The 19,364-nt window shown below is 36.6% G+C and overlaps 1 protein-coding gene across 2 annotated transcripts in view; it reads left to right on the top strand.

Annotated features, from left to right (window-relative positions):
* The window catches only part of UHRF2 (ubiquitin like with PHD and ring finger domains 2), a 91,902-nt gene that overhangs the window by 7,990 nt on the left and 64,548 nt on the right, over positions 1 to 19,364 (top strand). For both annotated transcript variants that reach the window (XM_082074464.1, XM_082074465.1), the window contains exons 2-3: positions 7,506 to 7,748; positions 11,997 to 12,259. In XM_082074464.1, coding sequence (XP_081930590.1) covers positions 7,506 to 7,748; positions 11,997 to 12,259 — 506 coding nt within the window. The remainder of the gene's footprint in view (positions 1 to 7,505; positions 7,749 to 11,996; positions 12,260 to 19,364) is intronic.

Below are 19,364 nucleotides of genomic sequence, written 5' to 3'. Positions count from 1 at the left end.
CCATTGTGATTCATTGCTCTAAAGAGTACTAAGAGAGAGTGAATAATACAGAGGAATTACTGTTACATTTTTCGTATTGATAAGTACGTTCTCCTTCATGAAATGAGGGAATGATCTGCCATTTGCATCTGTTTATGTTTATCAGCAAGCTATGAAGTCTTGACTACTAAGAAATAAAAAGTTAACATGAACCTTGGAGAACAGATTGTCAATGTTTGGACTTCAATTAAACCATGTAAATTAAAGTGCTTCTAGTGGCAAGGAAGAAACATGTTTTTTCAATTTGGGCTTTGCATTCATTGAGGAACTTGTTACAGAGTAGAGGATGAAAAGCACTGATAAGGGTGACCTGGAGCTTCTTTGGTATTTCTCTCCAAGAAAGATTAAAGTTATTTTCTTTTTAGGAAAGTACACCTTTAATATAGTTAGGTTTTGTATGAGACTGATAGGTGTTGCTGTTTGGTTTTTATTAGGATCTTTGCTAAAAGTGCCAGCAGCACAAAGGAAGGGAGACTTAGGAGAAAACATTCAGGGGTGCCGAGGTGACAACAGTACGAACAGGGTGTTTTTATGATCCCACAGTGTATATGCAAAAGCCTTGTTTAAATTTTGGAGATAATATAGTCAAGCGTGTGCTTCAGAGACAGTTTTCTGTAGACATTTGAGAAGGAGCCACTAAACCTTATGGATGTGCCGTCTTTGCTTAAAAAAGTTGCTCTAAGGGATTGTCTGAGTGGAGATGCATTGTGCAGGGCTAGGAATATCTTTTTAGACCCTCAATAGTTACTGACACATCGCTTAAAAATGCCACTGATAGCAGCAGAGCTGTCCCATATGCAAGAAGAAGATGGGATGGTTTAGTAGAACGATCCCAGACAAAATATTTTTTTGACTGAGCAGCATATACGGGAGCTGCAACATGTACTGTTGAAACTAGAGTTGCTTGAGGAAGGAGTAGATCTCCTGGACTTGGAAACACATTAAGGCAGCACACATTAAACATTCCAATTAATGTAAAGACAGTAACATTCTTTATGTGGTTGGCTATTAAATTCTCTTTTATTTACACTTTGTCTCTGTTGCAATTGAGACAATTGTCCAGCACACGATTATTTAAAAAACCTGACCATGTGCCTGCACCTACGAATGTGTTTAATACATTAATATGAAGATTACAGAATCTTGAAGCATCCTCTTCAATACCAGATAATCCACGTGTAGGCTACAGTTTTCTGTGTGAAATTAAAAAAGTATTGTTTGGGTTTTCTTTCAGATTTAAAAGCATAAGCAAACTGAGCACACTTTGAGTGGCAGAAGTCCATGAGCTAATTGTTTAATGTTGTGTGGTAAGGATTATTGAAATTTTCTTGGCCTGAGTTGGTCCCATTGGCCCAAAACTCACTGTTATATACTTCAAAGCTGATTTTGAATTTTCAGTTAGGCTTCTTAATTACTAAATGGGGGTTGAAGATGGGGTTGAATGCTTCTCTAAAAATATTAAGCAGAGTTCACAATTCCAGCAGCCTTCTTGCAGACAGAAAAAGTTAGGTTTGTACATCAGTCTTGAGAATACTAGAAATTCTACAAGCCAACTTTGCTTGTTTTCATGAGTACCCGACTAGAAGCAACAGGTTCTTGATTTCTTCAGACTACCTTACCCAGTTGGTAGCTCCCGTAAACGCAGAAGTTTTTCTGCTGAACTTGAAACTCTTCACCCTTATTCATTTCCTGTTAGGTAGATTTGTAGAGTGCATGTATTAACATGTGCAGAATAAAAGATTGATATCACTTAACTTTGCATCATCCTACATTAAATAAAGAGCTCTTATGCATTCATTATAGTTTCTTTCATCTTCATTGCTAGATTTAGGCAAAAAATTTATTCACAGAAAGGGTTGTCAAGCACTGGAACAGGCTGCCCAGGGAAGTGGTGTAGTCACCATCCCTGGAGGTGTTTAAAAGGCATTTAGACGAGGTTCGTAGGGACGTGGTTTAGTGCTAGAGTTAGGTCATAGTTGGACTCAATGATCCTGAGGGTCTCTTCCAAACAAAATGATTCTGTGATTCCATGTAGGCACCACTCAAGTTCTTGGAAAAGAAAACCTCAGAAAGTGCTCAAAGGCACACTTCTATAAATGATAAGTCTTGATTGCCAAGTGGAGTGGCTGGATTAAGGTGATCCAGGAATTTACCCCCTTGGATTACATTTTAAGGTTAAAACAGTAGGTAATGTGTTCTTACAAGAATGATTATGTGCTTTTTTGGGAGCTTTCTGTCCATGCTGTATAACCCATAATGAGCTGAGCTTCTGCAGAGACTTGTAGACAATATGATAGTAATTAGTGAATTACTTGTCAGGTGTATTTTTTTTCTGCGTGTCACTCCCCCAACCAGGTAGTGTAGTATCATACTGGAGTCTGCATGATGCGTTTATGTTTGTGTAAGTGCAGCTTCTACATGCTTTTAAAGTCATTTGCAGCTTGATGTTACAAGACAGTTCTTCTAACAGTGATAGTAGATAGGTATCAATTCCAGTATTGCATTGCCACAGCCACTCTTGTGTAGTAATGTAAGCACAGTGTTGTCTTACCTTTATGTATTTATAGCAACCATCTCTAGAAGTATTTTGAAACTGATAGTATCTATAACGTATGATCTGTGAAAATACATTTGAAGGTTGTAATCTATTTCTCTACTTAATGGATATTTAATATAGTGAATGTTAGATATGGTAAATCTAGCTGCTCTTTAGTTTAACTTCTTTCAGAATATGTTAATGAAGCCTTAAAGCTTTTGAAGTATGCCAGTCATTAAGAGGAAGAAAAACTGAAAGTGAAATCTGCTGCTAAGAAAATAAAAGCATATTTTGAAAATGACAGTAGGATCAGAAGAGGCAGCAAAATTTCGTAAATGAAATTTCCTGTTCAGTTATTTTTGCTTTAGTACATGTTCTAATCACCTATTAAGAAATCATAACTGACTTGAATGAGATACAGCTTGATTATCTGGTACTTTCCTGATTACTTTTGTTTCTGGTTTGCATACATAAACTTATGAATGATAAGCAACCCTAAATCCTTAGTGAATCATTAAGTAAACATGTAATGTTTCTTTCTTTATATGCTGTCCAGGCAAATATATCCTCAGGGAATCTCCTTGGTATCTTTATGGAGGAGAATGAGATGAAATTGTTTATATATTTTTATAGGTAATTATTGTTAGAAGTGAACGTATGTTCAAGCTGAGTGGGAAACTGGTCAGCACTTACTTCCACAAATTGCCAGATGGCTATAGATGAAATTTTCTTCCTTTCCGAGTTGAATATTTAACTTGTCTATGAGGTTATTTGGGACTCAATTCATTAATGCTTTCATGAATTTTGATGACATAGTAAGGCAGTGTTTGCTGGAAAACAAGAGGTGTGGGTCTGTGGGGTCAGGGGGAGTGGGGGGGTGTTTGGTTGTGGGTTGTTTTATGTTTTTTGTGGGGTCTTTTTGTGTGGTTCTTTTGGCTAAGAAATACTGTATTCCAGGGTGGATTTTAAAAGCTAGCTGTCTGTAGAAAGGAAGGTATCACACTTTTTCTTCTACTGCTTATTGTTATCCAGACATAGTGGTAGGTCCTGAGTTTTCTGCATCTGATACTGTTTTAATAATATAATTTGAAAAGTCATCTTAGTCCGTGGCCAACTTGGAACAGAATAAGAGATACTACTCTGTCTGGAGGGACATGTACACTGTAAAGTGATGTGCTGCATTACTTCTTTTTAATCTAGTAGTCTGTGAGGTTATAGCCTTACTGCTCAGGTTTCCATTGTTATATTAACATCAGTATAGTGTCAGTAATTCAAGAAACAACATCTTATAGTTCTTCTCTCTTACTGTGGAATGGTGTTCTTTAAACACTGATTGCTTTCCAACTTTCTTACTCAAAGGATTTCGGCTGTCAGTAATGCGATAGTGATGGATATAGATATGCTGGTAGGCACACATTAGTTCTTGTGAGTCAAATAGCATGTGAACTTGATTTTACTAGTTGAGTTTTTGTGTTTCTCTACTTTGTTCTCAGAAACAGGCAGTGTTGCAGAGTCAAAGACTTAGCCTGAATTCATATGGTTGCTAATATTTGGAACATATTTTTGCTGATGCTGTGGACAGGTGCTTTTATCATGTTGCCGAACACTACGTCCTGCCTCATCTGAAGTGTGCTCATAGTAATCTTATCTCTGTTACTGTGCTTTCAGTCTGAAGTGTGACATCACTAGTCATAGAATAGCCTGTAGTCATAAAAGATTCCTGCAAAGAATACTGATTATAAAACAAACAAAAAACCCAAAACAAGCAAAAAAGCCCCCACCAAAACTCACAACCACTTGGGCAGCGAACAGAAAGTTAATTCATGATAAATTAATACTTAAAAGCAGACAACTTCGTAGTCACCAGTTTATTCTGCTGACCATTTAGTTCATATTCATAAAAGCTTACTTCTTTGATTCTTATGAAGGATTAGGTAGTAACAGGTATTCTGTTCGTTATCGTGGGTGTGTGTAGCATTAGAGAAGTTTTCTTCCTACTAAAGGCCTAGCCTAGGTATGTCCTGCTTTCAAACATATTAAATATGACTGTTCCTGGACATATTACTTTTCTAAATATTGTTCTTCTTTTTTTTTTTTTTTTTCTTCTTTTTCCCTTTTTGTTTTTCTTTTTCCACTTGGTAATAGAGATAATTCAGTTGTGGACTAGAGATATAACTTATTCTGTGGTCATAACTGATGAAGATGCGGCAAAGACTAGATACAGGACATTTTTTGATTGAGTGTTAACACTGGTTACCTAGCTATGGTAGATCATTCAGGCTTTAAACTTTCAACTGCAGTACCACAAAATACTTTTCTGTCAGCCTGCAAATGGCAAGTCCTGAGAGAAGGGAAACTGTAACAGTAGTTCTTTGCTCTCTCTTGTGTGTTCTGCAGATGCCTTCAGCCTACCAGGAGCAAAATTATCCTTTCCACCGCATTAGCTTTCAGAAGATTTCCTCATGCCATAGGATTCTGGACATTGTGCACTGGAACCTCTGCCACATCTTGTCCAGTCCAGTTCAAACAGAAAAACAGAGCAAAGCTATGTTGACTCCTATAACGTTCCATTTATTTACTGTTTCAGAAGTGATCTATTTTGCAGATTTAACACTGAATTTTTTTAAACACTTTGCAAAAAAAAAATCACTTGTTGGGAGATTAAATTGTCAAAGTGAGCCTGCAGTAGTGCTCAGAAGCAATGGCAGCTCCAGAAATATAGATCTTTCCTCCCTCTCCCCTTTCTAATGGATTATTGCAGGGTGATTATTTACTTTGGTTTGGGTTTATTTGTACTTGAAATTCAAGGATGGCTGTTTTTAAAATTTTGGTAATCTTAACGGTGAAAATATGAGCATCTTGTGGCGTGAAAAGCCCCCAGATATGGATTGTCATAGGGTTGCAAGAACACTTCTGTTCCCTTCATTAGAGAGTTGTCAAAAGTGTAGGAATGTATGATGTGGTGGGACAGGAAAGGTTGCTTAAACTTGTTTAAGTATCTTGCTGCTCAGTGTGAAGCCGTAACATAAAGCTTCAGGCGTATGAGGCAGTGTTGGTAGTCACCTCTAGAATAACAGTTGCTGGGGACTTCTGTTTTAAGAGTTGTGTTAATTTAATAGTACTGAAGATTTTGATGCTATAACTTTTATCTGTGGCACATTGAACTGGTTTGAAAACGGTCAGCTGAGCAAGGTTCAATCCCCCAGCTGTTGACTAGACAGCTGGCTCAGCTTCACTTCTGTTGAAATGAACTGCGATTACTCCTGTTTACACATCCCAGCTGTGAATATGGTAGTTATCAGCGGTAAGGAGAGTAATTCTTTTTTACACACATCTGAAATTAACGGAATAACAACTGATTCATTTCCCGAGTCGCAGCTCATGTCCATAGCTGTCTTTTGCCCTTTAGTGTTTTTTTGAAAAAGCAGAGGGGATGAAAGAAGAAACTTGCATTCATTTGAATGTTACAGAAAACTGTATTAGTGAGAAGCTGTAGAATTCTTTCCCACTTATTTCTTTTTTTGTTGTTCTTTCCTGCTCTCTGCTTTTTTCTGTTGGAGTGATACTGCCCATAAGCTTATGAAAACATCTGTTTGAAAAGATTCCTGAAATAATGATTTTGAACATAGTGCCTGTTCTGGAAAAAGGTCAGGTAACTTTTGTGGTAGAATTAGTTTGGAAACAAGTGGGAGTTTTTTAGTCATTCATGTTTTTCTCTCACTGCAACGTGAAGTAAAATGTAACTAATCAAATCATAGTTTTGATGTCCCAAAGCAATGCCTTACACTTTCAGGTAAATTAAATCAAAGATGCTGTAGATAAGAGTGTTTAACTGAGCAAAGCTGCAGTAGTCACTACTCCCTGTTTTTCTTGTCTCCTGGAATACAAATTGATGTTTTTCGGTGTGAGTTTCTTGCAGGTAGGTGAGATCATCAGGTAAAATAAAAATAATAACAGGTATCTTAAAGTTGTGCAGAGTAGGGCCCAGAATAGCATTTTGTAACACTGTGCTGTATATGATTTCAAAAGGCTACTTCTATTCTGGTGTTATGCTGGATCTGATTGCATCTGGAATACAGTGGAGCCTGATGTAGGAAGCTATTTGAGGGAGTGCTGCAATGTTACACAGTGCATGTTACTTCAGTTTTACAATGGCTTTAAAACTAGCTGATTAAAAGACTTGCTTTCTGTGAGTAATCTTATTTTGATCTTGGCGCAGGGGAGTGGGGAACAGGAAACCTGGCTAAATCTGGAATAAAAATATTTTTGAATGCTTTCAGTTTAGGAGATGTTCTTTCATAAAACTGAAGGTCCAGTATGTGTTTTTGGTGTTTCTTGCCTCTCAATGGAGTTGTTCTTGCACAATACTTCCAAGTCTTACAGTTTGGTAAACTGAGTTTTATGTATGTGAGATTTTTTTTTTTACGTATAGTTGTTTCATTTAGAAAATAAGTCTCCAAATATTAGGGAAGTTAACAGGTACTGCCTTACTTTCTAGAAAAGTTCGAGAAAAAGCGAATTTTGAAATAGCAGTAATTGTGTGCATTTCAGATACATAAATTGAAAAACGCTCACATATATTTATAATTTTTGTCTATGTCATGTAAGTGGTAACATAGATTCTGCCTGTGTTTTGATAAGAAACATGAGAAAATCACTGCATTATCTTGGATGTTGATGCACAGTTAAAAGGTCTGAAGTCTGTATAGATGTCTGTCTCTAAGCCTTTAAATGATTTTCATTGGATGAAATCAGGACTGCAGGTAACTTGATGAGAGTTTGGTTTTGCATGTACTCAAGACACTGGCTTTTATTTACCTGAAATACTTGGCTTGCCTCTTCTGGTCTATGATTGTCTGTAAAAGGAAGACTTGGAAACTACTTACATACCTCAAGGTAGAATTTTACAAGTATACTTTTCTTTTGGCAGCTAGAAGATGGACACACTTTATTTGACTACAATGTTGGACTAAATGATATAGTTCAGCTTTTGATACGTTCTGAATCTGAAGCTGCTACCACTGCTTCTGTGACAGATCAGGATGGAGAAGTCAGTCCCTGTGCTGTTTCCAATTGCAAGAACAAAGTCAAAAAAACAAATAGTGGATCACCCAGTCAGCCATCTACATCATCTCGCTCATTTCTCATTGATCCTGGCATTGGATTGTACAAGGTATGTCCTAACTGTAAAAGCTGGAAACTTGCCTCACACTTGTGAGTTTAATTTTATTGTTAAAAAAGTTCATTGTTTTATTGTAAAATGTGTGTATCCTGATTGCTTTCTTTCATGATTTGACATCATTCCCCAATTTGACATAAGTCAAATTGACTTCACTTAAGCTGACTCTTGCAGAGTTGTTAAAGTGTCTCTTTACCAGGCTCACTGATGCTGCAGATTTCAGGAGAGTTCATAAACTCTGGCGTGTTGTGTTCTCCACAACATGTTGTCCAGAAAATGTAGAGTATCTGTTCACAGAAGTACTTTCTGTGAACAGAAGAAGCTAATAAAAAAATCTGTGGAAAAGTGTAGCTTTTCCCCTACTTATTTTTTTCAAGCTTGCCAAGTACTTGTTTTAATGCTAGTGTTTCAGTGCTGCATTAGATAAACCATGGAAAAATACAATTTCTTTAAATTGTATGTGATATAATGATTGTTATTTTATTACAGGTAGTTTGGGGTTTGTTTCTTTGGGAGTCGCATGTAACATAATAATTGTTAGGTTTGTACCTCGTTGCTTTTTTTTCAAGGGTGTTCTGTAGGATTACACCAGAGTACTGGAAGTTTGCATTAAAAAAGAAAAGGGGCAGTTTCCATATTGCTAGCTCATTGGATATTTACTAGGATGTGTATATATGGGAAGTGGTAGCATTTTACGTTCTGTTTGGGTGTTTCTCTTAGGTAAGAAATATCCTTAACAGTAATTCTTTTGCTAGAAGATGTCTAAAATTACTAAAAAGGAAAAGAAGGCTGGGGCTGCTGTACATATGCAGTTAATTTCAGTTGCACAAACACTGTTACTTAGACCTATTATCCTGATGGGAAGCTATCTTAGTTTCATGTGGAATGTTACTTACTGTTTCTGGTTTTAAGGACAAGTGTTAAGTTACCGTACATTCCTGTAGCACTCTGTGTCGTGAGTTTTATTCATTCCCTGAGGAGCTGGGGAATCAAAAATTAGTAGCTTGGACATGGAAACACAAGCTTGTGTGCTACCTTTTTTTTTTTTTTTTTTTTTTTCCCTTTTGTCTCCATTTATTAGAGTGGGGGAAAACCTCCAGTTCTTCAGTTCTGGTGCTGTACAGTTAATCAGTGGGTGTAAAAGATAATGCAAGAAAGGATGAGAACAACACTGCGGAGAGGGGAAGCTGCAGAAGATCAGTTGATCAAGGAAAGGAGTATTAAAATCTATATTTTCAAGAATATTAGAAGACTATATCGTGTAGTCTCTTGGCTGTTTTATTCAGGATTGGAGCAGAAAATAGAACAGGGAATGGCGATATTGGCAAACATACTCAAGGAAACCTATTCTCTTGAGTCAGCTGGAATTTTTGCGATCCCCAGTACCAGAGATCTAACACTTTCCCCTTTATTACCTGTGAATTGATTACTTTTTCAGCCACCCACGTGTTTTTAATATACAAAGAGAAAAATAAGGATACGGTCATTACATTCTTTGCTGTTTGTAGATGACAATATGAATGTATAGAGGATTTCTACTTATAGAATCGGGAAACTTTTAAGAATGTATTTTTAGCCGATAATGTAATTCAAAGATAGTAAATTTGTTTAATAGAAGTCAATAAAAATGGCCATAAATTAACCTATGTTAGATGACTAAATGGGTGGATGTATTTCATTATTTGTAATTGCTTGTTTGTCAAACAATAAGGAATTGTGTAGTTATAGGAAGGAATAGTTTGTTACAATTTATTCTGTCTGACGAAAGTCCTCTGTCTTACTGGATCTGCATCTAGACTAGACTTAAAAAGATACCTGTTACTTACACCATGTTATGAACAGTCTCAGCAGCTGGGCGCTCCTTTCTCTCATTTCGGCTACCAAAAGGAAAGGTAGCCAGTATGTAACCTGTAATTAAAAAAAAAAATAGTGGTGCAGTTGATATTGGAAATAATAGTTAATAATAATTAAATTATTGTTAGATGGTGAAAATAGTGATTTAAACAGATGTCCTGCATGTGGTCGTTTTATATTATGCAAATCAGAATGCTTTAGCTTGTTTTATATTCCAGTTGTATCTGACATCTGATATTTATGTGCTCTCTGAAGAACTAATGGTGGGTTGAATTATATTCAACTCCTGTTCCTTGTTACCAGGACTGGGAATTGTTACTGATGTCTGGTTTAAGACCTGGGGGTCCATATGTGAAGGACTCCACCTTGGCTAAGCAGGGTATCCATGCTTGATCTCTAATTCTACAAGGAGGAATAAAAGGTTACGAGAGAGGAGTTACAGTAACACTCGTTAGGCATATAGGAATGATGTTAGAAAAAACAAAGCTCATTCAGAAGCATGCGCATTTCCCTTTCTGATTCTCACACACTCTTCCTAACTTTTCATCCAAAAATCTCTGGCAGTAGTAAAAACATTTTAGGTGAGAACTCATAACTACCTTGGAATAGAAAACACACAAACCAAGTCGGTAATTAAAATCAGAATTGGTTTAATAGTGTTTATAAAGATGTAGTAATAACCCAGCTCTTAAACCAGACATCAGTAATATGAAATAGTTGTCTGATGTTCCTCAATGGTCTGTGGTAATAATTATTTCCCTTAATTCTCTGCAAGGGTGGCAAATCTGTTGTGTAAGTATGCACATCAAATTATGGAAAGATGCATTAGAAAATAATGATTAGGGAGTTTACACTGATTTATTTTTTAAATTTCTTTTTGTTCTGCATCTGATGATGCTTTTTGACTTGGCTAACATGGCTTCTCTGGCACTTTCATAACTGGTCACAAGAAGCAGCAGCACATGGGGGAATCCTTAGTAGTGTGTGTCTTGCTCAACTGTGTCTTTGAGAGGAGGAATTAAACAAGCGCTTTGAGCTACAACTAATTCAAACACATACGGTTGTGTAGGGTTGCTGTTGTGAGAGTTCCTTCTGGGAGTGCCAGAAAGCACTGTTTATATTTAAAATAGATTGACAGGTTTAAAATAAGGCTGTCTTTCTCTGATTTGTTTGTAATGTGTTTGAAATTTTCATCCTGGTAAAAAGCTGTAGTTTACTGTAAGTTGTAAGAATAAAAATCAAGAAATACATGTTGATCTATTACATGGGAGGAAAAATAAGGGGTTGGGTTTTGAAGGGCATTTTAAGAAGGTGAATGAAAACAGCAAAATAAGTAGTGCGTTCTTGGGATAAACTTTTTAGCTCACACAGTTGGTTGTCAGTTGCACTTTCAGATACCTTAGGACTGGTTCACTCTAAATACTGAAAGTATTGAGCATGTTTTTTTTGGCATGCTTCTGTGAAAATGCAATAAGATTGTTCAGTTTATAGATGCTAGCCTTTGGGACTGAGTTAAGTATCTGTCCACCACTATGTTGGTACATGATAAATGCTTTAGCTTAAACCATATATGTACATATATATATGTTCATTATAGATATTTTCTATGGTGTAGCTGTGGAGTAGTTAGTTCTGTTGTAATTTTTTTTATACTTGTTATTGTTCTTGAAATATTTTTTCCAGTGTTCTCAGAATTATTGAAGGAACATCTGCTTAATTAGCTGAAGACTTGAGAATATGAAACATGATTTAGAATAGTGAAGTGGTTTGTTTGCTTAATACCAGTATTATTGTGAGTACAGAAGGGAGAAATTCTGGGAGATAGTTCCATATCTTACAGTCATAAGATTTTGGCTAACTGTGGTGCCAACTTTGTTAGATTGGTTTCCTCCCTCTGTCTCCTTGAATCTTGAAGGGTTAAAAAAAATCTTGCAGACCAGAAAGATAGGAAGTTAAATGATAGCTCCAAGATGGAGGTGCAGGAAAGTCTTTAAACCCTTTGGTTGTAAGCCAGTATTTTAATGATATGTGTGCTTATTTTAGCTATAAAAAACAATTGCTGAAGCAAGAGAAAAGGATAATGAAAGAGATGAAGCTAACTTTCAGGTTGGGGGTGGGCGGAGGAAGTAATCTAGCATTGTTTTATAAAATTACTTACAGATTATATTCATACCAAATTGTAATGAGGGAAAAGTAGTATAATACTGGAAGTGCAACTATTAATGACTGCATGTGACTTGAACTTGCTGAAGCTCATGTAGTTACTAGAGTTGATTGTTTTCCTGATAACAAAGTTAAGCGGTAGCATAGTAAGTTGTCTTATTTATTTTTTTCTTAATTGAGACTGTATAAAATAAGCATGAATTAATTGTTGAATTTTCCTCTTAGATAAACGAATTGGTGGATGCCCGTGATATCAGCATTGGAGCCTGGTTTGAAGCTCATATAGAAAATGTTACAAGAGCAACAAAGGGACATAAAAATGGTAAAGCTCAAGGAAAGAGTGGTAACACTCACAAAAGGACTAATGGAAACATAAGTCAAGATCATTCTAGAGAAAATGCAAATAATTTGGACAGTACACCATCAACTTCTTATTCGGACTGTATGGACACTGATGAAGAAGCTATTTATCATATCAAGTACGATGAGTAAGTGCTCCTGATACTATTTTGAAGACATCACATATTGTTATTTGGTTTGTATAAACCAAGAATTTCTTGAAGAAGCTTGGAATCAAAGAAAGCAAGTTCAATATTACAATCAAGAAAAAAATATTAAAAAACATATAACACTTTTCAGTTGGATATAGTGAATCTTTTGAAAATAATGATATTTTTCATGCCTAAATACTTGTCAAGTATTAATTTATTTGTCTTTTGAAACTTAAAAACCATCCTTCTTATATAAGAAAAAGAAAGTATATAACTGAATTTTTACTGTGGCTTTTTCCAAGTAAAGTGTTGTTTTAATTTTTTAAACTATTCCCTGTGTATATTCAATTCCTTTCATTGGAGCTGAAGGAGAACTCTCATGAGACCACATTTTCTTACTTCTTTTATATGAATTTTATTCCAAATAGAGCAATGATGCACAGAATTGCAGGTCTACACTTGTAGTAAAGGTTTGTCATAGAGAACTTCGTGACTGAGGGCAGGAAGTTGATTCTGATGTGGAGAGAGGGAGTTAAGGGTGGGATTGTGCGGGGTTTGTTTGTTTGATTGTTTTTGCTTGTTTGTTTGTTTCTGTAGTAAAAACAGATTCCAGAGCCTACTACATATGAGTGGGAAACCCCAAGTCTGTAGGCATTTATTATTTGTGAACCACTTCTTTGGCACCATTTGCTTGAGAAATTGGTTTGGATTTTGGGTGTTTTTTTCAATAACATCTGTTAAAGCATTAAGTTAAGCTTCTAAACAAATAAAACATGAAATGAGTTCAGAATGTTCAAATTTTGATACTGAGATGAGTGAAAATACTGTAGTTTGTACTATGTAAGATTAGGGTAGGAAGATGCAAAATATATTCAGTATAATATATAATATATTCAGTATAAATGTAGATTTAGAGCAGCTATTTCAGCTTCAGTTATTTTAATATGTAATTGTGAATCTGAGTTACATAGAGCACTTTTTTTTTGCTCTTACTGTGAGCAGATATGCTACTTAATGCACTTTTAAAACTCTGAGTTCAGATTACATATCTGCAACTGTAAGTTCTATGCTTAAAATACTAGAAAATTATAAAGGTGGAATTAGAAAAATGTTTCATTGAATATTGCAAGAAATATGTGAAAGTAACTTAGTCATCCAATATCACCAAAATGAAAATATTTTGTTTTGAAATTACATGTCTATTGTGGTGTGATTTCAAAGACTTGGCTTTAAGATAAATACATCCACAGTATTGTAAATTGAAGTAAAGTTAACCATGGCAAACATTTGAGAAACGATGTTTGTAACTGTTGCAGTGAAATCATGTTCCTTTTTTGTTTTTCATGAGTCTAAAGTACAGAAGTAGAAGATTTTTCACAACAGTTCTGATCTTTCTTTGACATATTCATGCTAAAGAAGTTTGACCTCTCTTTATGCGTACTTCAGGATCTAGCTGTTCCTTTCAGCAGGTGGAGGGAGTCTTTTTACTGTAAGATTAGGTATAGCAGTTGAAATTGGTAGCTAGCAAAATTAGGTGATACACAGAAACACGATGTTGCAAGGTAGTCATTGAAGTCACAGTTATTTAACTGATCAGTCTAAGATATTGGAAGTTTAAGCTTTCAGAAAGAAAAACTGTTGGGAGTCTTTCTGGAAAGTGAGACTTCTGCATTTATCAGTGATTGGGTTTTTGATGAATGGTACTGACCTTCGTTACAAGTCTTTCAAGGTCTTGGATTTTTTCTCTTAGTGTTACTTAATGTGCATATTCATATGGTAGCTCTGTGTGCACCCACAGCACTCTGTTTTCATACAGTCATGTTTACCTCTTTGGTGTCCGTAGACCACATGTGTATCTTGCCACCTGTGTGCTTGATGTGGATAAATAAGGAGGTTATGGTGTGCTTTGCTGCACAGTTGTACTCTACATCAGAAATTGTTTCATGTAATGAATCTCTTCACTAGGGTTCTTCAAGTTTCATATTTTACTGCTAGTACTGTCTTCTTCTGCACAGTTAAATTTTCCTGGGTGTTGTGCTCTTTAGGTTTGGACAGTGCATTTTGCTGCTAGATGTACTTGGCATTCTCTAGTCTGTCCTTGCTGTGTTGTTTTGGAGCTCTTTTTGCTTTATCTCCTAAAGAAGATGATTCTCTTGAGTGGCATAATTTCAGCTCTGCCTTGCCTGTAACAGATACGTTCTTACAAGACATGAAAACACTTGCTGTTACCTGAAACAGAATGAAAATTGCTTACAAAAGGATGACCGAAGCCTGGTGCCTGTGAAGCCATCAGATTTACTTGAATACATTGGAAGCACTGTGTGTCAGAGGTGGACACAGGTCCCCAGCTTCTCAGATTGTTACTGATGCTTGTTTTCCAGACTGATTCTCCCCCTCTGCCTGTTTTATCTATCCAGGCTGGAAAAAAAAAAAAAATCACCAAAAAGGAGGTCACAGTTGCATGACAGGTCACTTGTAGTACATTGAATTGGTCTACTGCAGCCCCTTGACTCTGATCCAAGGCTTCATTGTGATGAATAGTAAATGTACTTCACTGTACCACATGTTGTGGCAGACTTAGTTTGACCCCCTGAAAAAAAAATCAAGCAACATCCTTTTTTATTTATTTTTTTTCCCCCTCTTGATGGCTGGAACAAATTATGCTAATAGCAGTGTTTATGTAGGAGATACTTGAAGTCTGTGCAACACCATCTCAGGTCCAGGTTTTCCATCATCATAGGTCCAGTTATTGCAATGAAGTCCTCTAGGGCATGCATGTCTTGCCTCTCTGTCTCCAAAATGCACAGATCCACGTCTTGACTCAGATGAAAGCATGAAACTGTTCTCTCTTTTCTTAGCTCTCCCATATGTATTCAGACTGTATTCATAGATTCAGGACTGAGCTATGTGTTGTTTGACACCATCTTTATGGTTGGACTTGATGATCTTAAGGGTCTCTTCCAACCAAAATGATACTGTGATTCTGTCTCAAAACCTTGTAGCTGGGGACTTTATCCAGAAGTGAAGCTTCACCTCAGTAATTCTTCTTCTAAGCTGTACTTGGCAGGAAAAGTTCACCTTTAGCCTTAGTCACCTTACTGATTTATACTGGAGCACACTTTTCTCTACTTTGATATTTTTTGGAGTTAGTAAGAAAATCTGTCAAAGCACATGAAGAACTAGTTAAATTTTCAGCCAAAATGTGTCCAGATATTTTGGTATGTTTAGCCCCCCTCCAACAGTTTCAGTGAGGGATAATGCTGCCCTAGCTAGTGGTTATATGTAGTCCTATGGCTATTCATCAAAGAGGCTGGCTCTGTAACTGACTCTGCAAGTAGTTAGAACAGCATCAACAGATCTGATGTTCACCTTGTGTTGGTTTTCTAGCTGGAAATATTTGACAGTCCTGTCAATTGAAGAATCCAAACAATCATTAATTCTTTCTCAAAAAGGTAACTTTTAGGTCAGTATATTCTCCTAAGAACAGCAGTTCTTGAAGGATGAAGCAGTACTTGCCCTTCTCTTAAAGTGAGAAAGCTGAGTGCTGCTAGATTTGCATATCACAAGTCCTGCACAAACACATTGTTTTGCAGTTTTCGGTTTGGTAAAACTCACTTTCTTCTAATCCGTCTGAGAGGCTGAGTTTTCATTTGTTTCTCTCTTCTTTACAATTCTTGTTTAAGTAGTGTAGTTACAGTGAATGTGAAGGTGAAAATATGGCAAAGCTCTTCTAGAAAAGAGTACAATTAAGAGAAATGTAACTTCCTGGGCAAGAGCTTAGTTATTGTAATTTCAAAGGGGTAACCAACTGCCTTATGGCTAAACAAAGCTCTCCTGCCAGCTGTGACTGCTACACATAGGAGATACTATTAGGCTGGTAAAACTAATTGTGGTTTTGGACCATGAATTTTATATTATTATAACTAGGCTCAAACACATCTTTATTAATCAAAAATAGGAACCTTTACAGTCAACATATTTTTGCCAAAGAGAAATAAGTTTGTTTCTTGTTGTAGTCTAAAAATCTGTGCTTCGGGATTCAGTGAACTCTTGGAAAGCATTTTTTGCATCCTGCTGGTTGTGGAAGTGTTTTCTCTGCAAGAAGTCATTGAGATGCTTGAAGAAGTGGTAGTCGGCAAGAAGCCAAATGCATTCTTGATGTTGCACGTTGTCTCCGCTGCTTTACAGCCCATTTTGAACTCAAATAAGAAAGTCGCTCAAATTTGTTTTTATCTAACATAATTTCCATAGTCTAAAATAAACATGAAGTAAACAGCAAGTCAGTAGCAAAAAAAAAAAGTGAGAAAAGCTCATTGAAATTATGTATAATATGGCCACATTTATCTAAGAATGTACTCCAGTATTCCAATATCAAGCAGCAAATTTCAACAGCGCAAAAAACGCAATTCCTTTTGCACCAACCTAATGTATTTCCATTCTTAATTTTGTAGGGAACATTATAGCTGAGCTGTTTGTGGTTTAATGGTTTCCCTCTCCCTTCCTCCACCCCCCCTGAGGCTGTATGCCCAGTATTTAACTAAATTGCTGCAATAGTAAGACCCACATATTTCTTCAGAGAGATTGTTCTGCATATAGATCATGCAGTGCCATTTGGAGGAACAGGATTTCTCAGTCCCAGATTAAACTGGAGTCGTAGTTCTTTATAAGCTCAAAGATGTAAAAGGCTTGTGTTACTTGTTTAAGAGTCCTGTCTTCAACAGTGAGCAAGAGACTGAAGTATCAGTTTTATCAATGCTCACCTTCAGTCAGTACCAACTCTCTTGACATCTGGTCATGGATATATAGCTTTTGCCTGTCAGCCCATGTTCTGCATTCAGTTTCTGAATGCAGCCTTTTCCCTGGAGGCGTCATTGTTTACAGATGTGTTCCTATTTCTACTGGTGTTGTCTTCCTCCTCTTCTGCCACTTTATTCACTGTATTTCCATTTCACCTTTGCATTTGTTGGTATCACAAAGAGCCATTAAAGACTTTGAAGTTAAGGGTGTGCTGTCAAGTTTCATACGCTTTTATCACACGTTTCTTTTTTCTGCTCTGAGTGGCTGTCTTTTAATACAGAAGATTATATGAACATATCTTGAAGACAAATCCTTATTTGAAAAGACTCTTGAGGAATCCAACACATACTTAGATCCTAAAGTTAACTGAGATGACTGTAGGTAGAGTCTCCACCACAGCTTGCTTTAGAATCACTTCTAAATCGCGAGCAGGACGCTTCAGTAGCTTAATGTGGCACCATAAGGACATGTTGCACAGTGCTGTGCCATACAAAAGTTTGCCATTTCCTCTGTTTTACATTTGTTGGTTGTGTGGTGCTGGGTATCATCTACTTATTTTTAAGGGGAGAGTCACTCTGTGGGTGTTAGCTTCACGATAGTTAGCTGTTCCCTGAGGTAGTGGAAAGACTTGTTGATTTACAAACAAATGCTGTCTTTTCCTTTTTCCTCTTTCATTTTTTATAATTAAGGCCTTCCATTTAAGAAGATTCATAATGGTAGTCGAAGGAAGGCTTGGATGTGTCTGCAGCCTGAGAAATGTCAGTATGCCTACTTATATGGAAGTACAGATTTAGTATGGCTCAAGTGTAGGTACCTTTTTCAGGACCATCAAGTTTGGATGATGATGTCAGGTTATATATCAATCAACAGAGAAGTTTAAATTAAAACTTGAGGTAATATCTGCATGATGTGTCATAAACCACAGTTTGTGGTTATTTATTCTGGGACACTAGGTACTTTAGCAAGAGGGATAATCTATTAAAGCTTAATGTGAACTGTGAAGTAATACCCTCTGAACTCCTTCAGATCTGGAAGTGGTTTGAAGTCTCTTTGTTTCTCAGCCCAAGAGATTATAGTTAAGTCAGTGTCTGTTCTGTGAAGGATGTGTGTCTGGTGTTTTTGTGATCCATAAGAAGTTACATGGATGTCTTTGCTGTAAAGATCCTGTCTGACAAGCAGTGTGAAATAGGATGCTCTGTGGGTGAGTTACATGCCCAACTTGATTCTGGTGGATAGCCATTACTTTTAGTGAGGATTCCTAAAACCTTTACCAAGTTTCTGAATCTGTGCAGACAGAAGTTAATATATTTCTAGTAGTAAGTCTAGTAAGAGTACATTGGGCCTTTTCCCCAGTTCTTAATATTTCATTTTACTAAAATAGACTTTGTAATTGTTGGTAAATGGGATGATTATAACCTGATGGAATTAAGTTTCCATGTACATTAGGTACTTGTTGTCCATTAGGGTCCCTCTTCAAAGAAAAGCTCTTTGGTTGATAGTTTTGTTTGTCTGATGGATCTTGAGGATTATGATGTTAGCCCTTGCTTCCATATCAGTACACCATCTTTCAGTGGATTTCCCAGACTTCTCTCCTTGCACTTTACTGAAGTTCACGTTTCTTCTGGGTTTGGTGAGAATGCTGCAGTTTCTGAGGAATCATCATTAATGGAGTAGAAAACTGATAGTTGATGTTAACCTTCAGAGCCTGTGGCAACCAACTTGCTACTTCTGTTCTTCAGCAAGATGACTTTCATGATTTCTCTCACTTCTGCAGGGAGAGTGACAGCCTGCATGTGAATTTCAGGTTTGGTGTGTATGTTTGTTGTTTTGTTTGTTTTTGTTTTTCTAATACTAATTTCTTTTGGAACCTAGTCTAAGTTTTGGCTTAAACTAGGGTTCAATCTGGTTCTGATTTTAGTTAGAAAACTAGTTTTTCTGTATCCTTCTTCAGTTGCCTAAGTTGTATAGAACAGTCATTGTCAAACTTGGTTTGGACCAGTTACTTCAGATGGTCCCTTTGTTGCTGTGTGCTGCTGACTGGAAGACCAAAGGATACAGTGATCTTAGAGATGGTCTTAGTGGATGCTGGTAATTCGAAAATCTGTTGCAAGACTGCTAAGGCAGAGTTGCAGTATACCTTTACCTATGACATGATTAAAGAATCCCACCATTCTGGATGTTTGTAGAATATTAATACTATTACATGTGTTGAGAAACTATGCAGTAATGACTGTAATAAAGAAATGGGAAACCCCCTGTCTAAATTGTGGGTGTGGGGAGCTACTGACTGTGCCTGTAGATTGAT

This window comes from Streptopelia decaocto (genome assembly GCF_964273445.1).
Source record: "Streptopelia decaocto genome assembly, chromosome: Z".
In the NCBI taxonomy this organism is placed as follows: Eukaryota; Metazoa; Chordata; class Aves; order Columbiformes; family Columbidae; genus Streptopelia; species Streptopelia decaocto.
This window is presented reverse-complemented; position numbering and strand designations above follow the sequence as displayed.